General features: G+C 31.5%; 1 protein-coding gene across 2 annotated transcripts; it reads right to left on the bottom strand.

The window, feature by feature from the left end:
* Positions 1–3,881: 3,881 nt before the first annotated feature.
* Positions 3,882–7,032, bottom strand: LOC112751962 (probable inorganic phosphate transporter 1-5). Of its 2 annotated transcripts, none has more exons than XM_025801304.3 (2): positions 6,869–7,032; positions 3,882–5,793 (listed from the first exon to the last, which is right to left on the bottom strand). In XM_025801304.3, exon 2 carries the CDS (start codon positions 5,768–5,770, stop codon positions 4,133–4,135), a length of 1,638 nt encoding a protein of 545 aa, XP_025657089.1. In that variant the 5' UTR covers positions 5,771–5,793; positions 6,869–7,032; the 3' UTR covers positions 3,882–4,132. The 2 variants fall into 2 exon arrangements, with proteins under 2 accessions (XP_025657089.1, XP_025657090.1); XM_025801305.3 differs by lacking the exon at positions 6,869–7,032 and adding an exon at positions 5,934–6,073.
* Between the last annotated feature and the right edge of the window lie 14,579 nt (positions 7,033–21,611).

The following is a 21,611-nucleotide window of genomic DNA, read 5'->3' as shown; positions in this document are numbered from 1 at the left end:
ATGTATATAATGGGGTTAATTTTAAATTAAAATTAAAGTATTGGATGTTTATTTAAAACTATTCACATATACTTATTTTAGAATAATAAAAGTGTATTTGTGTAATCAGTTTCAAGTATTTTAAATTGGATGTTCGATTTAGTAAGATATTAAATGTTTATTATCTTTGGTAGTTAGATTCTGAATAATATGAGTATATTGTATTTGATAAATTAGTAGTATTTTATCTTAAATGTTTAAATTTATATGATAGCAAATGGTTAATTTTAATTTTTTATTCATATTAGGCCAAAAAATCAACTCATTATATACATTATATACTTACTCCATTAGTCCCTAGCGAAATTCATTCGGTTTTTATACCTTGCTCGTATATTGAATGCATCTTTTTTAGTCTTTATCTATTTTACGTATGTCGTGAAACCAAGCAAATATAGCTAGTGGATAATGTGCACATTCACGGGTCATTGTGATAGGTTGAATAATATATAAATTAAATAAAAGTTTAGAATTTATAAGTTGACAGATTAATAATACTTGACAATTGGCATTAGTCACGACATGCTAAAAAATTAAGTTGTTATAAAAATATAAATCATAATAAAAAAAGTGATAAATGCTAAAAATTTATCTATTGAAAAAAATATGCTTAGATTCTTTTTGAGGATTAAAGTAAAATTAAATGTCTAATTACCATTAAAAATTGAATTTTAGTGCAAAAAGAATAATGAAAGCCACTCATGTACTAAATTTAAATATGAAAAATTGTAGAATTATTATTATAAATGTGAAAAAATTAATCATGATAAAAGAATTTGTGCTAGAGATAACTATGTCCATAGTAAATCCAAATGTCATCAGATATGATCCACAGAAAAAAAAAAGAGCAAAATAATGGGATGGAAGAGTCAAGTCAATGAGGGATAAGAAGTTTCTAAGCTAGTATCTCAGCAAAATTTTGGGAAGACTAACAATCCACATGATCAAATGAAAGGGAGACAAGTGGCAATGCAAAAAATTCAAGACAATGATGAAGGGGATGATCTTGAAGAAATAAACGGAGATGGGAAAGTCACCAAAAAAAAAACGGAGATGGGAACACTAATGTCTTAAAATTAGGTGATGGTACCGCAAATAAAAAAAAAAGAAAAAAAAAAAAGAAAGGTTACTTAAAAAAATCAACAAGTCAGTGGATCAGAATCATCTAACTAATGGTAATTTTTTATTTACCTAATGGACACTTAATACGTAGGTTAGTGTTAATATGATTAAAACTGATACGAAACATAACCCAGGATAAGATGGAAGATAAAAAAAAGAATTCTTCTACTTCAATTTGATTTTCTGATGTAACAGTTAAGGAAATTACTTTATTTTATCTGTTCACACCCAAGTTTCTCAAAAAAATTCAAACAAAATTTCATTCATCAAAATTAAGAAAAAAATGACTACCAGATTTTAGAAGGTTTTTATACCTCTTAAATTTAAAACCCTAATTCATAAATTTACTAGAATAAAATATGAGTCGAATCATAATTGGGCCTAAAACAAATAAATAACAAAAATAAAATAAATATAGAATAAATTCTAAGAAAGTGACGTCTTTTTTAATTCATTTTGTCTAATGAGAGTCTTCAATGCATCTTATAAAATAGTAAAACGTGTGACTTTTGATAATCATTAATCATTATTTTATCCAATTCTTGATGCATCTCTTGAACACATGATTTAGCCATATTTATAAAACCTTCTTTTATTCTCTCAGTTTGTCCCATAAGGATCGTATCAAAAACTTTGATAAGGTGATCAAAACTTTGTTATACAAGTTAATAATTATAAAATCATGAAAGACAGCTTCAATTAGATGGTATAATGGGATAGAAAACCTATTATATATATATTTTTTATATTACATTATTGAGGTATAATTCTTTTGCTGTTTTTTATAAAATGAATTGTTTGTATCAAATTAATTTTTTTATTAAAAGTTTTATTTCTGACTACCAGTTTTATAGGTTATTGTTTAAGGTTTATTAATTTAAAATATAAATAATATTTTTTTTGCAATTATTAGAGTGTATATGTTATTTACTAATGTTTTCTATATCTTAATTATTTAATTTTAGTATTAATCATGTTAATTCAATTAAATAGCTGTTAAAAGTTGCAACGTTGGATTTTTTATTGCTTTTTTTTAGCAGAATTTGATATAAGTCCTACCAAATTTTTTTTTAAGGATAAAATATTATTTTAATTTCTAAGATTAAGACTAAATTTTAATTTGTTCTCTAACATTTTAAACGTATTATTTTTATCTCAACAAATTTTAAATAGATTCAATGTGGTTCTATCGTTAAATTTAACACTCATAGTTAACAGAATGAGTTGTGTGAACGTTAATATCGTTACTAGTTAAGTCATATATCTTCTTTAATGTGTTAGAAAAATAAAACCAAAATCTTTTTATAACACTTTTTTTTCTTAATTTTTATTTGAGGAGTGCTAAGAGGCTAACAAGTTTTGTGATTTGTAGCCATCAATTAGCCAACATTAGTATTTTTAATAATGTGAGATTTCATCCAATGGTGTAAGATTACTCAATTTTCCTTTGTTGGTTAAGTATTAGCTAGATTTTAATAAAAATGTTGGCCCCTAGACTTTCTCTTTTTATTTTGTATAAAATTCTAAATCCTAATAATCAATCATCAACGCTTCTAAATCAAAGAAAAAACTTTTATATTAGTGATTATCCGTAGATCGATTTTACTTGCATATTAAAATCGAATGCTATTGACTTTTCAATATGTGAATTGTTTGTGTCAAATTTAATGATAAAACAATATTAAAATCGTTTAAAATTTTTTTGAAATTAAAATAAAATATTTAAAAATTTTTAAATTGAAATAGGATATTTCAAACGTTAGAGACTGAATTAAGATTCGTCCTAAATATTGGAAATTAAAATAATATTTTATATTTTTTTATTAAAAGTGTTATATTGTGTATTTTTTATTATTTCTTTTTGTTTGTTGCATCCATATTTATATACAATTTAAAAGGTTAGCTGTGGGTAGAGTTTGTTATGTTAAAACTATTAAAATCTTTTTTAATTAGAATTTTCATATATCATGTATCCTTTTTAACATTGTGATTTTTAGTTTTTTTGTGCATCCACGGGCATTCAATATGTATATAATATAATTCTCAATAAACGTATCTCATTTATAGTGCGAATAAATACTTATGAACATATTTTATTTTCTTTTTAAATGAAATATATTTAAAAAATATTTTTTATTTTATCTTGATTGTATTTGTGATAGATTTTTAACGTATTAACGAGCAATGTTAGGGGATCAATAATTTTTGTGATTTGTAGCCATCAAATAGCCATCAATGATGATTTTAATGGTGTGAGATTTCATCCAATGACTCACTTTTCTTTGCTGGTTACATGCTAGCCAGAATTTAACAAAATTGCTGACTCCCTAGACTTTTTCTTTTTACTTATCTCGTTCTCTAACAAACTCGTCTTATATAAAAATGAGATATATAATACATGAAAAAATATAAAATTTTTAAACTCGTAACTTTATTTGTAAATTTAGTATTTATTTTATTTATTTAGATTTTTATATCTATTGATCTTATAAATGTAATCTCATATTATAACTAATTTTTAAATATTGTTTGAAAATTAAACAAATTTTAATTTTTTATTTATAACCGTTATATTAAAATTTAAAATCGAAACATATTAGCATTTGCACTCATATTAGATAAAACTTTTTCTTTCAATTCCCTTGTTTTAATCCCACTTAAATCTTAACAAAACTCATTAGTGAATGTAATTAACATCTTACACATAGGCCATAGCATAGTTGTTCAATAATTTTTGTTGTTAAATAACTTAAAAATATAGGCAACACAAGATTCTTACAGTAATTACACTACTAACTAGGAATACTAAAACACAGATTTAACATGAAGTAAGCGGTAGTATAGGTGCTTACCAGATAGAGCAGCAAAAAAGTTTTTTTCTATTTATAAAATTTGATAATTTTATTTTATATGTGTGATTTGTTTCAGCATAATTAACAACCTGTGCGATGAGATTCCAGGAATATCTGTGTCATACTGGAACAGTCCTAGAAGATGCAGTTTGGTGCTGCTCAGAAGTAGTGATCTCAGCAGCTTCTTCGTCTTCTTCATTCTCGCCGCTCAACTCCTCCAACGATTTCCCTTTCGATTCCGGCACCAGCAACGTGAAGAACATCCCAAGACAGTTGCACACAGCAAGCAGAATAAGAGTATCCTTCATCCCAATACCAGCAGGGTACCCTGCATCTCTTTTACTAGGATCTTTGCTCTGTGAAGCGTACAAGAACCCGAACGCACCCACAATGGCCCCGGCCTTTCCGGCGGCCGAGGATATCCCATGGCAAGTGGACCTCAACCTGGCCGGAAAGATCTCGGCCGGGACAACAAAAGTGGTGGCGTTGGGACCGAAATTGGCGAAGAAGAAAGTAAGAGAGTACATGACCAAGAAACCAATCCTGTGTTCCTTCTGTGTCCAGTGATGGTATGGAATGGCGAGGGCGAACATGAAGACAGTCATGAAGAAGAAGCCCATTAGTTGGATGAAGAATCGACCCAAGTAGTCTATGAATGCCACAGTGAACCAGTAGCCAGGGACAGTGCCACAGAGCGCAATGAGTGTCTGAGCTCTAGCAACCCTGTAAACCTCGTGGATGGCGTTCATTTTAGCCGCCGGAGGAAGCCACCCGATGCTAGTATAGATGTCCTTCTGGAAAAGGTTTGAACTGTAATACGCAATGTCCAGTAGAAACCAAGTGGTAGTTGTTCCAAGTAAGTGCAGGCCGTGGCGGCGGGCGAATTCCCTTGTAAACAATCCAAAGCTGTTGTTATCTTTCACCGCCATCGCGTCCACCTTCTCCTGCTCCGCTACAATCTCAACTTGCAGCACTTTTGACATGTCTTGCGCCGCCTGTTTCGCGTTCCGGGCCACCAGCGCCGTGTACCTCGCCGTCTCCGGCATCTTCATCCGCCAATAGTATGTTAGGGCGGCAGGCACAGCGCCGAACATCAAGATGATCCGCCACACGTAATCTGCTTCAGGGACAAGGGACGCCTTTGGATCCACGTTGTACGGCGGTGCCTTATAGGCGTGGTCAAACGCCGTGGACACAATGAGTGACACAATTCCACCAACCAAAATCCCGAATCCCTGCATAGCGAAAACCGCCGCTATGAAGGCGCCGCGGGTCTTCTTGTTGGCGTACTCCGACATAATTGTGGCGGAGAGAGGGTAATCGCCACCAATCCCAAAGCCAAGCCAGAACCTGAAGAAACAGAGCGTGGATATGACGCCCTTGGCGCTCTTGCCAAAGGACAAACCAGAAGCAAGAGAGGACACAACCATGAGAGCAAGCGTGACTCCATAAACCTTCTTCCTACCAAGTTTGTCACCCAACCAACCGAAGAAGAGCTGGCCTGCTAGAGTGCCGCAGAGGGCAACGCCGTTAACTGCGCATGAGACATTCGGAGGCAGAGTCCCGGGCTTTGGCGCCCCTTCGTGTGTGTAGTATATGCGTCCCAGCAACTTTGTGACGTTGGCTATGCTGAAAAGATCATAAGCATCTGTAAAGAATCCCATGCCGGCGATCACTATGGCCGTGAAGTGATACCATTGCGTCTTTGCTGCGTCAAGTGCAGTAAGCACTCCCAGTTGATCTCCACCTCCAGCCATCTCAACTGCTTCTCTTAAGACCTCTGCAAAAGTAATATCAACTGAAGCTTTTAAGAAGCATAAATAAATATCTCTTTCGTTTTTATATTAAAATTAACAATAAAAAATAAAAATAAATGATCGAAAAAATTATGTAGGAGCATCATTTCTCTAAACTCAACACCTCTAGCTAGTAGCTACTTGGCCTTAATTGAACCCCTTGCATTGGTATTCTACAATACTTTAACTCTTATTTAATTATCGAAAATGTTTAGTAACCAAAGAAAATCAGCCAAAAGTCATAACTTATCTTATTTAGCATTTATTAATTGTTGCGACAATTAATGAATGTTAAATAAGGCAAGTTATGGCTGTTTTTTTTTTTGTCTCCCTAGCATTACCCTTTAATTATTTGGTCTTTTAGATCTTTATGCTCAAAATAGTTTATTCGTTGCTGACCCTACTGCAATTATTTTATTTTTCCTGTATTTCTATGTCGCTTTTGAATACTGATTTCAACTTAATTATTTATTCAAATATGTCCGCTTGTGTTCAAATTTTCTAAGCAAGTTGTTTTCAGTATTGTGACATCTATACTAATGTTCAAAGCCTACTAGAAACTTGTGTTATTTGAACTACTTTTTAATATATTTTCTAATTTTAGATATGGAGGAACAAATTAAAAACAAAAAATGTAAATTATTTTTGAAAAGAAAGTTGTATATTTTTAAAATTTGCTTGTATTCTTTGCCTTATCTTTATAGAAGGAAAAGTGAAAAAATGGAGGAAAATGTTATATGGGAAATAGTCATTTGTTGATTCTACACATAATACAAATAACAATTCAATTAAATACTTTTTGTAATAGTTTTGGAGGTATAAACTATCATCTCCTCCCCTTTGGTCCCGAGTCAGTTTATCAATAAATTAAGGTAGAAACTTAGGTGCGTGAAATTGATAACTAAGAGCCATTAGATTATTTGACTGATTTGACTAAATTTTCATCTAACGACTTTCAACTATCAATTTCACGTGAAGTCAACTGCATTTGAATTTTCATCATAAATTAATGACTAAAGTCACTAAACTGTTTTGTGCGAGTTCATAAGAGGGACTAACCTGTTTCACTTCATAAAGAAGTTACGTTTGGAGCAAAGGATTGAATTGTCTCTGTTATGCATGAAAAGGAATCGGTTGAAGTGGTTATATATATCACATATATCATACATTCATAAACCGATAAACAGCAATCAATCTCATCTTCGTCAGGGTGATAGAGTCTTGTATGGCATCTTTGGCATATACCATGATTCTTTCGTGGAATAAAATAATCAAAGTCAACGATTACACAAAATGTTGAACATGGTGTATTTTAAACGCTAATTAATTTTCTATCTGCGTTCCATTACATAATGGTAATGTGAAACTAGGAAATTAAGATGTCAAAATTTGAAGGTTAGACACAAAGACTTGTATCTTGTTGCTTTTCATTATTTTTCTTTCAAGTTTCCACCGATGTTAACTTTTATTGGCTTCTAAAATAAGAAAAAATATAACTCTACTACTCTAGCCTTTGGAATAGAAACATGTGTAATTTTTTTTCCTTTTAATCTTTTACTCTTTTTCTTCGTCCTTTTTCTTCTCTTCTATGTTTTTATTTCGTTTTATTGATTTATTAGCATTTTTCTTTTTTTTTTTTTCTCTATCTTCTTTTCTATTTTTAATTTTTTTTTGCTTTTCTATTCATGATCATTGTACACATACTTTTACCTTAAAAGCGACATACGCTCCGTTAAGATTTTATTTTGAGATAGAATTACATAAAAAATGCAATTCCTATATTAAATATATATGTGGTTTAATTTATTTTCAATGTATATTTATATTTTAACATATATTTTAAATTAATAGTTAACTTTGGTAATTGATTTTGGTGTACGCATAGCATAATCAAAAATACATAAACAAAAAAAATTTAGAGACAAATAATATTTGGATGTAGAAATAGAGACAAATTTATAAATCTATCCCTACCTTTGGAACAGATTAAGCCAAAATTCTTGTTCATTCTAAAATTTTAAATACAAAGATAATATTCTGAAACAAAGGACAATTCCTTTCTCTTTCCAAAATAATTCTCATTAACTTTTAATAATCCAATTATACATTTTACATTTTTTAAAATCAAAGTCTCACATATTACAATAGTTTGTTTTATAATCATGCTATTTTAAATTGTGATCATAGTTTAACTTATGGTCACGGTTTAAGTGTGATCATAGCTTATTCTATGGTCACTCTAGTTTTAAACCATGATCATAATTTAATCTATAGTCACACTATTTTAAAATTGTGACTATAGTCACACTAATTTTAAACCGTGACCATAAATTACTCTATTGACTATATCTTATTCTGATTACGCTTTTTTAAACTGTGATCATAGAAAAGCTATGGTCATACTAGTTTTAAACCGCGACCATAATACATAGCTTACTATATGGTTACCATGTTTTAAAAACTGTGATCACAGAGTAAACTATGATAATGGTTTTAATACTCTATAGTCACTGTTTTTCGTACTCTACAGTCATAGTTGTTAGACAATTCAAAATTGTGACATTTATTTTTCTTAAAGTATATTCATATCCAAAAATTATGATAATTAATCATAAAATAATTCTAAAACAAACATAAATTCAATCATCTAAATCATAAAATTTACATTATATATTAAATAATATTTTAGTCCAGAAAACACAAATCAAAACATATTATATTATTCATTATATATAATATGCGATAAAGACCCATAACAAAAAAAATTTAAAAAACATTAAAATATTACAATTAAATAACTAGAGTATATATAAGATCCGTCTCATCTCATATATCTATCAAAAATAATATTTTTTATATCACGTCTTTCTGCTAATAAAAAAAATAAATATTTTAGTGATTTTCACATTCACATTGTCTGCTATTAGATGAAAAAAAATTAATTACAAAATATGATATAAATATCATTTGTTAGGATAACATTTGATTTAAATAACTAAATGAATCTTGAAAGAACCTAATGGAAAGTGATATTCACATTCACATTTCTATGCATGTAGTACAAGCTACGTCTCATATTTTTGTCTTATTACTACAACAAGAATCAGGCACTACTAATTTTTATAGTATTTACTTTCAAATCTTTTGGTATATGACTCGATCCAGATAAAGGAGAAATGTTTCGTCGCGCGTAACTTGATCCACTATTTGTGTCAGATGGAGATTATCGGGAAGATTCTATCATAGTTTACATTTGTTTTGTACTCATATCATGATTGACTTGTTGCAACAACACTCTAACTAACTTTGTTAAACCATTCAACTTCTAAATTAAGTTATTTTGATTTTTTTTTCATAGTTGCAACCACTTCAGTATGCTGTTACTACATTTGTTGGATTTCTTTTCCTTTTTAAGAGAAGATTTGCTGCATTTGTTGGATTTGCTTAACTGGTTTCAGTGATGGTCTGGTCAGTCGGATCAATGAATAGGAGTCTATATCTCTGGAGGTGTTGTCGTCAGTTGAAGAAGTAAAGTAGGAAGTATAGGATTGCGAGTCAACTAAGGCACAGGTAGTGATGGTTACAATATGAATTTTATCAAGAAGTATTGGGAAGAAATTGCGGGTAAGTTCAATGCAGTTGTGATGAGTTTCTTTGAGACAGCTAAGCTATCAAAGGATTCAAACGTTACCTGGGTGGCTTTGGCACCGAAATTTATTGGAGCAAAGGAGATTAAAGACTTACGGCCGATTAGTATAGTTGGTTATGTATATAAGGTGATATCTAAAATGTTGTCTAGGAGGCTGAGAAGGATAATGCCTGGATTAGTCGAGGAGACACAAAGTGCTTTTGTGAAAGGTAGAAAAATAGATGATGGGACTTTGATAGCCTGTGAGACTGCTCAGTGGCTAAAATTGAGAAAGAAAGCTTCTGCCATCATTAAGTTGGATTTTCAAAAAGTGTATGATAGAGTTAAGTAGATCTTTGTAGATATTGTTTTGGCTAAGATGGATTTTGATCAAAGATGAAAGAAGTGGATTAGGGAATGTGTAGTTACCGCATCAATATTGGTATCATAAATGGGTCACCAACGAAATCCTTCAGGATGGAAAGGGGTTTGAGGCAAGGAGATCCTTTGTCTCCATTTCTCTTTGTTTTTGTTGTTGATATTTTGCACAGGATGATAGGAGAGACAATTCGAAATGGGCGCATTTTTTCCATTACTAGTAGGGAGGGATAATATAGAGTTGTGTCATCTCCAATTTGTATATGACACTGTACTATTATGCTCTGCTGAAGAGAAAACTGTGCAAAACTATAAGAGGCTTCTCTAATATTTTAAATTGATGTCTGGGTTAAGTATCAACTTTGAGAAGTCTAGTTTGATTCTGGTTAATTGTGAGCCAGACTGGGTACATCGGATGTGTGATGTCTTAAAGTGCAAGGCAGCAGTACTACCTGTGAAGTACCTTGGTATCAGTGATTGATAAGATTAAAGAGAAGCTTAACCTATGGAAAGTTAAGGTGTTAAATGAAGCTAGTAAATTGGTTCTTTTAAAATATGTTTTTAATAGCTTGCTAGTTTATTATCTTAGCTTGTATAAGATGTCGAAGGCGGTTGCGAAAAAGTTAATTATTTTACAGAGAAGATTTCTTTAAGGTAAGGAAGATGGTAAATCTAGGATTGCTCAAGTTAAATAAGAAGTAGTACATGCACCTAAGAAGCTAGGAGATTTGGGGGTGGGTGATATAGTTGTTCGAAAATATGACGCTTCTGTTTAAATGGTAGTGGAGATTTTCTAAAGAAGATTGCTCGCTTTGGAAAAAGGTGGTGTGCTCGTCTAATAACCTGGATCCAAATCGGATGCTATACACTCAGACGCTCTATACTAGAGGTGGCCCTTGGAAGGACATTTGTTAAATGCAGATAAAGGAGTAACATGTGAAAGAGAAGATGATTAATGGTCTTTATATGAGGTTAGGAGATGGGAGGATGATTAGATTTTGGAAAGATAACTAGTTACATTGTAGTGTTCTAAAGTCTTTTTTTCCAAGACTTTTCTCGGTTTCAAACAAAAAATGGTCCACTATATGGGAATGTAGGTTTTGGAATGGGTTAGAGTGGGTGTGGAACTTCCAATGGAGAAGAGATATCTATCAATTGAAATTAGAATTACTCAACCAACTACATGGTGTTCTACAAGAGGCCAAATTGACAAGAGTAGGGGTGAGCACGGGTTGCGAGTACCCGATTATCCGCCCGAATTCGAACCGAACCAATTAAATTGGTTCTGGAACCAACGGGTAATCGGATTCAACCCGAATCAAATCAATGACTCTCGCTAGTAATTGGTTCGGTAACAGTTTTGGGGTACGGAACCTGAATCAATTCAAACACCTGACCATATATCAATTAAATAAAAAAAAAATTTCAAATATATATATGCCTTTTATTATGTTTGGATTTTAACGTGTTTAGTTTTTAATGTATTTAAAGTTTAACATGTTTGGATTATTTCTATTAGTATTACATGTTTATTGTACTTACAGAATTTTTAAGATAAAAAATTTCGTTTTTTTTTTATGAATTTCTGTTTCATTAGATACCTAATTACTCGAACCGAACCAATTTATTTTTAATCGGTTTGGTTTGGTTCGAATACACAAAAAAAAAATACAAATCGAACCAAGTACAATTCAATAGGTTCGATTCCAATTTCACCTTAAACCCGAACCTATCCAACGCGTACTCACCCCTAGACAAGAGGAAGAGAAGATACACTTGTATGAAAATTTGATAAAAATGGACTGTTTACTACTAACTCATTTGTACAGGTATTGCAGGAAGAAAGGTTACCAGAGGATATATCAAGCTATAGTTTTACTAAAGCTATTTGGAAGGGGTTGGTTCCACCTCGAGCTGAAGTTTTTACTTGGTTTGTATTATTGGTAAAATTAATACTACAGATAGGTTGAGTGTGTTTGGCGTAATTAAATCTAGTGACAATTTGTGTGTGTTGTATGGTAAGAATGTAGAGAATGTATACTATTTGTTTGTTGCTTGTGAGTTTTTGTGGCAGGTGTGGTGTGCTTGGACTTGTGATGGTAGTCGCTTATGAATTATTTCAGGTACAATAAAAGAATATTTTAAAAGTTGGACAGAAATAACAATAAAAAAAGATCATAGAAAGAAATGATTAATAAATTTTTTTGCTATTATTTAAAATATTTGGTAAAAAAAAAAATCAAATGAACTTTCAGTATAAAGTATCAGAAATTGTTGATGTTATTCAATCTTTATATAAAAATTACAAAAAATAGAATTATGCTGATTCTTTTAGTTATTGATAACAATGTCAAAAATAACAAAAATATAAATTATAAATAATTTTTTATTTTATTTCATTTTATTGTGCTGAATTTTGTGTTTTTTAAAAAAATTCAAACAATTAGACTGTGACGTTGGTCAAAAGTCAAAATCATATATAATTGATTAATTGTCCTCCTATTCATAATTCATTAGTGTAAATCAAGACGCAATCTTATCCGTTTGGGACACCTGTTTAAATTGTTTAATCGGCATCATTACATCAACACGGCTAATACATGGGATTTAATTAAAAAAATTATGGCACGCGCACAATCGAAGACTCCAAATATATGTATCACATTGCTTCTAAATAATTGCTCAGATACCATTATACACACAAATTAAAGAAATAAAATAATTAGAAATTTATTAATTTTCAATAAATTAAAGTGAAAGAACTATGCGCAAAAATTAAAAAAGTAATTATTTTATCTTTTCACTTACTTTTTAGTTGTAAACACAGAATTAGTAGTAAAAATAATTAATTAATGTTCTAAACTATATTAAAAAGAGAAAATTATTTGGTGATCTTGATTCTTCATGCCTATTTTATAGTTCGAAATTTGACTTTTCTATCATTTTTATCATCACGAATAATTAAAACGATCCCAACAAGTCTACCTGTTCTTTTGTGACAACATAAGCCCGTCTATTTAGATTAACTTCTCCGAATTGAACAATAAATTATTAAATTTCAATAAAATATTTTCCCATAGTCATCTTTTCTGGAAACCCTTTTTGTTTGCTGAAAAAAAATAATACAATAGAGTCAATGGACCGTGATGGATGGTTACTGAATAATGATCTGATCTAACCTAATAATATAATGTAATATATGAATAGCAAAAAAGTATGTTTATTCCACTAAAAAAAATTACTCATATAATTACTTTTAAAAAGTATAACTAAAAATGATAAAAAATAATGTTTTTGTCAAAGGCTACACTTATTTGATTTTGGAAACATTTTAATAGAAATTATCTATTTAGACATTGTCTATTTTTAAAGGCATCACTTTTCCCTATCAAAAATTATACTTTTGAAAATTAGAATAACCTACGTTTTTAAAGTGATGCGCTAAAAGATCAAACACTACACTTTTCATCACTCATACTTCCATAATTCAAAAGAATATGTTATATTTATCTTTACTAATGCGATAATTCTAAAGAATAGGTTATATTTACCTTTAAAATATAACAATATTGTATACTTATAACTATTTTATATAAATATAGTCTTATGTTCTTTACTTTTTTTATTATATATATATATATATATATATATATATATATATATATATAATCTTCTTTTCTAAAATCTAATATTTAGTAATATTTAAACATAATCTTAGTAATATGATTATACATATAATTCTGTATTTTCAATTAAATTAATCAAATATTATAAAATAAAACTAAATACATAGTAATATATACTATATGTTCTTTAAATAATAAAAATTTATTCTTAAATAAAGTATATTTATAATGAACTAAAAATATTAAGATTATCATATAATTTTAAATACTCATAAATTTTCACACTAAAATAAACATATGCATATCAAAATATGTATAAAATCACTTTGAGTTTACTATTAATAAACTAAAAAAAAATAAAAAATATTTTATCCTATATCATAAGTATCTTCTAATTAAATTCATTACCAATAACCATCTTTAATATTTTCAAGCCAAATAAATTAACCATCTTTTAATTCTCAACACTCAATCTTTGCCAATATATCATTATAATAAATATCTTAATCTTTATTAATATCTTTAAAATTATCCTGTATAATTATATGAAAAAATAATAAAAAAAATTATAATAATATGTAAGCATGATTATAATTAATCTATATATAATTAAATTATCTTTTTACTATGTTAACAATCATAATTAATTAATTAATAATTAACTAACTGAAATTGTAACTAAGTGATGAATTGTAACAAATCAACAACAAATAAAATTAGATTTGCCATGATTAAATGTATAAAAAGTCATAACCATGCTTAGTGTTGCTGCCAAACTTTATATATTGTATGTGCAATTCCAATCATGTGCCATTCAGACTTTTAAACAGACAATATATAGGAGCAAAATTAATGTGATTATTCTTATATTAACGATTACCATATCTATATTTGGAACATGAGTTGATTCATGAGCATTATTTACATCAATTGGAGAGCGTTGAACAGTTTGTAACAAAATTTTGATTTTTTCTGGTCTCATTTTAGGTTCAGATCACTAAAGTAGTAATTTAACTATATTTTGTAATTAATGAATCTCTTTCTCTTAGTACCATTGTCACTACTAAAAAAAATTTTTTTAGCGGTCATTTATTTTGTTTTTAGCAATAATAAAAATAGATGTTAATATATTTATCGGCAATTAAACATTAGTCATCTTATGCTTTATCGCAAAAAAATTTTAGCGACAACTATACAATTGCCGATAAAGACATCTTTAATGGCCACTAAAAGTTATAATTTTTTGTGATTATCAGAAATTTATATGGCCACTAAAAATAATTATAAGATTATAATGTTATTCACTTTTAGTTGCTATTATTATTGTCTAAAACCTTAAGTCATTTTTTAATTATAGGTTTAATTACTTTGTTAGTCCTTATAGTTTCACCAAATTTTTAATTAGGTCCTTTGATAAATACCTTCCTCCTCAGGACCTTTGACAAGAATGGAATGGAGTTTAATTACTTGTGTGAATGAAATATACAGCAGAAGTTGCTCATCCGCATCACTCTCCAAATACAAACCATCATCTTCTCTATACCCCTGTTTGCTAATACACACATCAATAACATAACATGCACCTATAACCAATCCAAAAGTTTTCTTTAAGAAAAATGGCAGCAATTCTAGCAATAAATAAGGGCTTTCAGAAAAGCACAATAACTTGCTACAAAAAAGGATAAAACTGAAAATGAAAACTCGGATTTCTAAATATTCAATCCAAACAATTAATTGTGTAAAAGAAAAATTCAAAAACTGCAAATAAAATTATAGGAATCGACAATGTACAAATTACAAACAAAAGGTAGTTAATTGCAATAAAAGTATAAGTACAAATAAAAAGAAAAAGATGCTGAAAGGGAAAAATAGCGATCGTTACCTACTTTAAACAACAGCTATGGAGAGCAAGCTGACGGCGAAAATTGTTGGTGACGGCGACAACAACTAGGGGTGGTAAAGCGGGCTGACCCGCCCTAACCCGCCCGTCCCGCCTAGGCCCACCCCATAAACGGGGCGGACCGGCCCGCCTCGCCAACTAAAATGGGTTCAAAATGCTAGCCCGCCCCGCTTTATGGCGGGTTGGCGGGCTAGCCCGCTTGACTCTTTTTTTTTTTGAAAAATAAAATTCATTAAAATTAACCAAAAAATAATAATTAAAAAATCAAATACAAATAAAAAATAGTCAAATTATAATATAATTTTTTTACTATTTTTCTTTTTGAATTTTTAACTTCAATAAAATTGTTCAAAATAATATTTGTCAATAGAATCATCTTTATTTTAAAAAATAAGTCACATAATTTGAGCATATATACGAAATTGTAAAATAAAATAAATAAAGTTAATAACTAAAAGAAGAATAAAAACAAAAAATGAAAAAAAAGTGTTTAAAAATTCTATAATTATTAATTTTATAATAGTAATCACTCTTTTATTTAATAAAAAAAAGAAAAATAAAAATCTTCGGCCCGTCGAACCGGCCTGCCTCGCCCCGCCAAAATCCGCCAATTTAGCGGTGTGGGTTTGGCGGGCTCCAAATCCTAGCCTGATCCGCCTTTTTAGCGGATTGGCCCGACGGGCTCGACCCGTTTTGCCACCCTTAATGATGTGTTGGAAACGAGATTCCAACACGTAAACTCATCGGCAAGTGTACCGGGTCGCATCAAGTAGTAATTACTCACATGAGTGAGGTCTATCCCACAGGGATTGAAGTATTGAGCAATTTTAGTTAGGTGGTTAGTTTAGTTAAGCAAACAGTTGATGATTTGAGTGAATTGTAACCAACAGAAACTAAATTGCATGAAACTAAAAGGGAGAGGGAGATTTGACAGTAAATTAAAGAGCAGAAGAAGTAAAATAGCGAAATCTTAAAGTGCCAGTAATGTAAATGACTGAAACTTAAATTGCAAGAAATGTAAATGGCTGAAACTTAAATTGGAAGAAATGTAAATTGCTTGAACAATAACGGGATGTGGGATGGGGATTCATAATTTAACAATAGAAAGTAAAGAAGATGAAGTAAGTGCAGTAGATCTAAACAGAATTGGAAAATTGCAGTGAAGAACAAAACAGAAAGTAAATTCAACTCAATTGCAAGAGCTAGGAAAGAAATTCAAGAACTCAGAGGCTCAATGAGACTAGAAAACAAGTCTAGATCTCAATTCCTTCCTTGATCCAACAGAGAACAATTTGTAGAAGAAAATAAAATAAAAACAGTAAAGGAAACTCATATCCACTTCTTGGAACAATTGAGAAGAGAGGTATAAGATGATTCTCAAACTTAGAATCAATGAAGCTCTTCAATCTCAATTCAAATTCCAAGAGAAGATAGCAAATGTAGCAGAAGAAATGAAAATAAAAACAGAAAGCTAAATCCAATTCCCAATCCTTAGAATTATACAGAAGAGAACAAAGATGAATTGTAGACCAAGGATTGAAACAGAATTCCTTCAATCTCTATCCACAATTCAAAAACAGAAAGTAAGAAATGCAAAAGTAAGAACAAAGAAGAGAGAACCCAGCTCTCAATCCCAATTCCCCAATTCAAGCTAAAATTCAAAATGAAAGTTCAAAAGTGAGTGAAAAAGGTTTTTCTCTAACTCAAACTAAGTCCTATTTATACACTTTCTATTTTTGATCTTCAGAATTTGGAGTGGGCTTTTCATTTGGTGAAGAATTGAATCCAAAATGGTAATTGAAGTGAAATTGGCCCATGGTGCAACTCCTAGGGAAGCGCTCAGTTAACTAAATTAACTTAGCGCTACCCATTGCCCTTCCTTAGCTTATTTTGGTTCGTGCGTGGCTCCAGGGAAGCGTTGAGTTATGTTTCTCAACTGAGTGCTACACATGCCTTTGGCCTTCAATTTTTGGTACGTGACAAGTTTCCTTGGGCAGCCCTCATAGCGCTAAGTTAACTAAGTTAACTGAGCACCCCAAGCCTTGCACGAGGTCCCTTCTTCGAGTCTTGCTGAGGCCACCTTGGCCCCTTTGTTTGTTGAACTAGCGCTCAGTTGAAGGAGTTAACTCAGCACCCTTTGGTTTGAGTGGAGGCTTCTCTTCGAGACTTGGGGAGTGCATGGTGTGCCCATTTTCTTTCAAGGGGTAGCAATACAAGGTAGCGCTCAGTTAAGTAAGGCAACCGAGCGCCCTTGTCTTCCTTAGGTAGCGCCTTCTTGTTATCCCTCTTGGTGAATGCTTTTTGGCCAATTTCCCTTGGAGTAGCGCTTCTCTTGGCTAGCTCAAGGTTCAAGGTTCGAACCTTGGCCATTTCATTTTGGTTAATTCCACTGCTTGTAGCGCTTCCTCCATGTCCTCCAAGTGCTTGGTTCGAATCCTGGCTGCCCCCTTTTGCTTGCTTGCGCTTTGATTTTTTTCCTTGGGGAGCCCGATAAAGTTAACTTAGTTAACTGAGTGCCCATGCTTTCTTTGTTTCTTGTAGCGCTCAGTTAGGTAAACTAACTTAACGCCATGCTTTCTTTGGTTCCTTGGTCATGCAGCGCCTTTGGCCTTGCCCTTTGGAGCTTCCACTGGCGCTCAGTTAAGTGATTGAACTGAGCGCCCATGCCTCCTTTGGTGCGCCACGCTTTTGTACCTTGGGTCACACTTTCCAAAGCGTGGCCTAAGGTCGAAAGCGTGCTTTATCTTTAAAAGCGTGCCAAAAATTCTTTTTTCAACCATTTCTTCACCTACAAGTAATCAAAACAACCAATCAAAGCATCACCAAATTCACAAGGTTCATAAATCATTCAAAAACCAACTAATTTTAGCTTAAACCTTATGATTTAGTGTCAAATAAAGGATGGTTGATTGATTCAACAAAACCATGCAAATCCACTCCAAATTACTTACTTACAATGCAAGAAGGTGAATAAAACCTAATGAAACAAGTGAAAATTGCTTGAAAAGCTAGCATAAGATGACTTGTCATCACCTAACAACAACACAAAATCCTGCTGAATTTCAGAATTAGTAAAAATATAAAATGAGAAACAAAAAATAAAAAAGATAAATAAATAAATAAAAGGAGAAGATCTACTGGCGGCTCCTCACTGTTGACAAGGCTTATAGAATGAGCATAGGTATCCCTGAATCCATCCATCTTCAGCCATTAATGCACATAACCCTTTGGTCTATCTCCTCGCTTTGCTATTGTAGCCATTGCGTGCATATGCCTAGCATAGCAAGCAGATTTGCATTATAATACTTTTATCAAAGATATTAAGATGATTTCATTATCAGCTACACATATGAGTAAATACTGCCCAACACCAATGAACATGAATGTAAAGTTTTTACTTGTAATTTGCCACATATTACAAATACATGTGTTGTTCCCTAGATGCACTCTAACTTTCTTCATATGATATTGTACCTCAAAAATATGTCTAGCATCATCACCAGTCCACTGAGCAGTTTAATATTTGCACTCCTTTATGATGTCTTTCATCCTCATCTGTTGCACTGATGCCACCACGCCTGTGTACGTGCTCAGGACCTTTTTATGTTAGGTCATCCTCCTCATGATGTAGTATCTTCACTCTAGCATTATTAAAATAGGCTTTTTCTATGTAGTGGACTATCTTGGCATTCCACGCTTCTGTCATATTGTTTGTGATGTTATCAAGTTTAGGTCAATGGATAAAATGTGACTTGGTCTAGCATCCTGAGTTGAATTTGGCTAGGTAATCCCATGCATCCTCATTAATTCTCTTCGTCCTATCCATGTTCTCCTTGAACTCTGCATACGTACTACTCTTGGTACAAGCACAGACCACATTCTTCAACTGCTTGCTCTTATACGTATTAGTAAAATTCTTCCATATATGCCTTACACAGTTTCTATGATGTGCATTCGGCATAACCTCTTTCAGAGCCGACAGCATACCCTACACAAGATTGCTCGATGTTATAACTAAATTAAAGGAATTAAAAATTATAAGAATTAACGATATTAAAAAACTATATTGCTGATACCTTTTGTTGATCACTAATGAAGTTTCACCCTTCTACAGCAGCACTGCTCAAGTAATTTTGTAACAATTCTATAAACCATTTTCAGCTAGCTTTAGTCTCACTATCAATTAATACATATGCAATCACATAAAATTGAATGTTAGCATCTTGTGCTATAGTTAACAGTAGTTATTTCCCGTAATACCCCTTTAGAAAGAAGCCATTTAATCCTATCAATAGTCAGCAGCCAGCCTTAAACCCTTGTTTACATGTATATAAGCTGACATACAACTTGTCAAATAGTGGGGGGTGAGTGGGAATAGTCTCCACTGATAAAAGGAAAGTTTAACCAGGATTGTTTTTATGTAGCTCCAGCTGGTAGTCTCGCAACTTTTCATATTGAGCCTTCTCATTACCGACATACTTCTCTCTTGCCATCTTCAACCTCTATACAACATCTTGTCATTGATTATGACATTGTAGTCAATCTTGATATGATCACATACCTCTACATGAGTTAATCTTAGCTGACTCAAAAGTCTTTTTGACAATTTGTCTGCAACCCAATTTTAGTCTGCCATATTGTTTCCAAATTCTCTCCCCTAAGTGTGCACGAGTTTAAAAGTCTTAATCTAGTAGCCACTAGACCTTGAGTTTATTGCATAGTAAATAAGCCAAGAACAATCATTCTTCTCATCTTATTCTTTATCACCCGCTGTCTCAGACCTTGCCTTACCTGCATTCTGATTAGTTCCACCGTGTACTCCATTATCTACCACAACATCAGTCCATATGTCAACATCAGAACAACCTCTTATTTGTTTATTCACAAAACGAATGTATAAAGCGATTCCAACTAAATAAAGAAATACAATCCTGTCAAAAAATATATAATTTTCTTATTTCAACCACTACCACTAATTACTACTACTATCCATCACAATGCATGTACACATACTAAAAAATTCAACAAAATTCAATTACTAACCTTGATCAATGACGAACCGAAGCTAGATTCTTTAACCAACTACCGTCACGACCTCCGTCACAACCACTTTTATGGCAAAGTAGAGCAATGAGTATGGTCAACATTAATGGATATATGAAAGGGTTTTCTATAAAACCTAGCAGAGATAGTGGGGTTTGGAGTAATTTCATGAATAGATTGAATATAAGAAGACTCCTTCAACGAGATTGTCCCCCATTTAAAACAGCAACGTTTCACGCCTCTGGCCTCCAAATTGTGCTCCACGAAATGACGTCGTTCTTTTCTCATCTAATACGGTGTCATTTTTGCCACATCGGCTAGGGACCAAACTGTCCTACGCGTGACACGTCTCACTTAATTAGATACATTAGCAATTTAACCTTCACGTAGGATGTCAACGTTAGTCTTAACGTGGTGAAACTGGGGTGGAGACGTATCTGGTGTATAACTAAAAAACTCAGGCCCAAAATCCTAGTTAAATTTTGTTGGAGACAAATCTGTCGAATCGTAAATTTTTTGAAAATCTATTTGGGATATTACTCTGATATTTTTAAAAATTATATAGAAACTTATTTAAACAATGTGTTAATTACAATTGATCCTATTATGATTAAAATATTAATGCTAGTTGAATTTACTCCGCTCGCATTATTAGTATGAGCAAATCACTAATGTCGCACCGGAATTATCAGAAAATTGACCAAAATGATCTTGAATTTTATTAATGACAAAAAGTTTCACATAAATTTTTTAAAAACAGAAGAAAATTAACCAAAGGTGAATCCAATCCATCTCTGTTAGTGGTTTTCATTAAGGTAGCTAACGAAGTTGCTGTTGTGGCAAACAAAGGTGCCTATGTGGGATTCCTTTGAGATTGTACCTTTGGGTTTCCAATCCTACGACCAAATGTGAAAGGACAAATAGGTCATTAATATTTTGTTTCGCAGATAGTTAACTTTATAAGGAATGAAAAAATACATGAAGGTCTCTGGCTTTCTTAAACGTGAGATACTTAGATCTTTTTGTTCATTCAAGTTTGTGAAATATATAACAAAGTTTATTCTACAAAAAATATTTTTTCAAGTGATTTTTTTAAAAGATCCTTTAGAAAAATAAAAATAATTTTATATTTTAATATTTTATGTAAAAATATATTTTTATCTAATAATTATATTTGTATATGATAATATAAAAATATTTTTTATTTAATATTAAAATATCTTTTTT

Source organism: Arachis hypogaea, chromosome 15 (assembly GCF_003086295.3).
Source record: "Arachis hypogaea cultivar Tifrunner chromosome 15, arahy.Tifrunner.gnm2.J5K5, whole genome shotgun sequence".
Lineage (NCBI taxonomy): Eukaryota > Viridiplantae > Streptophyta > Magnoliopsida > Fabales > Fabaceae > Arachis > Arachis hypogaea.
This window is presented reverse-complemented; position numbering and strand designations above follow the sequence as displayed.

Coding starts and splice junctions, on each gene's coding strand:
- LOC112751962 (XM_025801304.3), bottom strand. CDS start 5,770: ATGGCTGGAGGTGGAGATCAACTGGGAGTGCTTACTGCACTTGACGCA.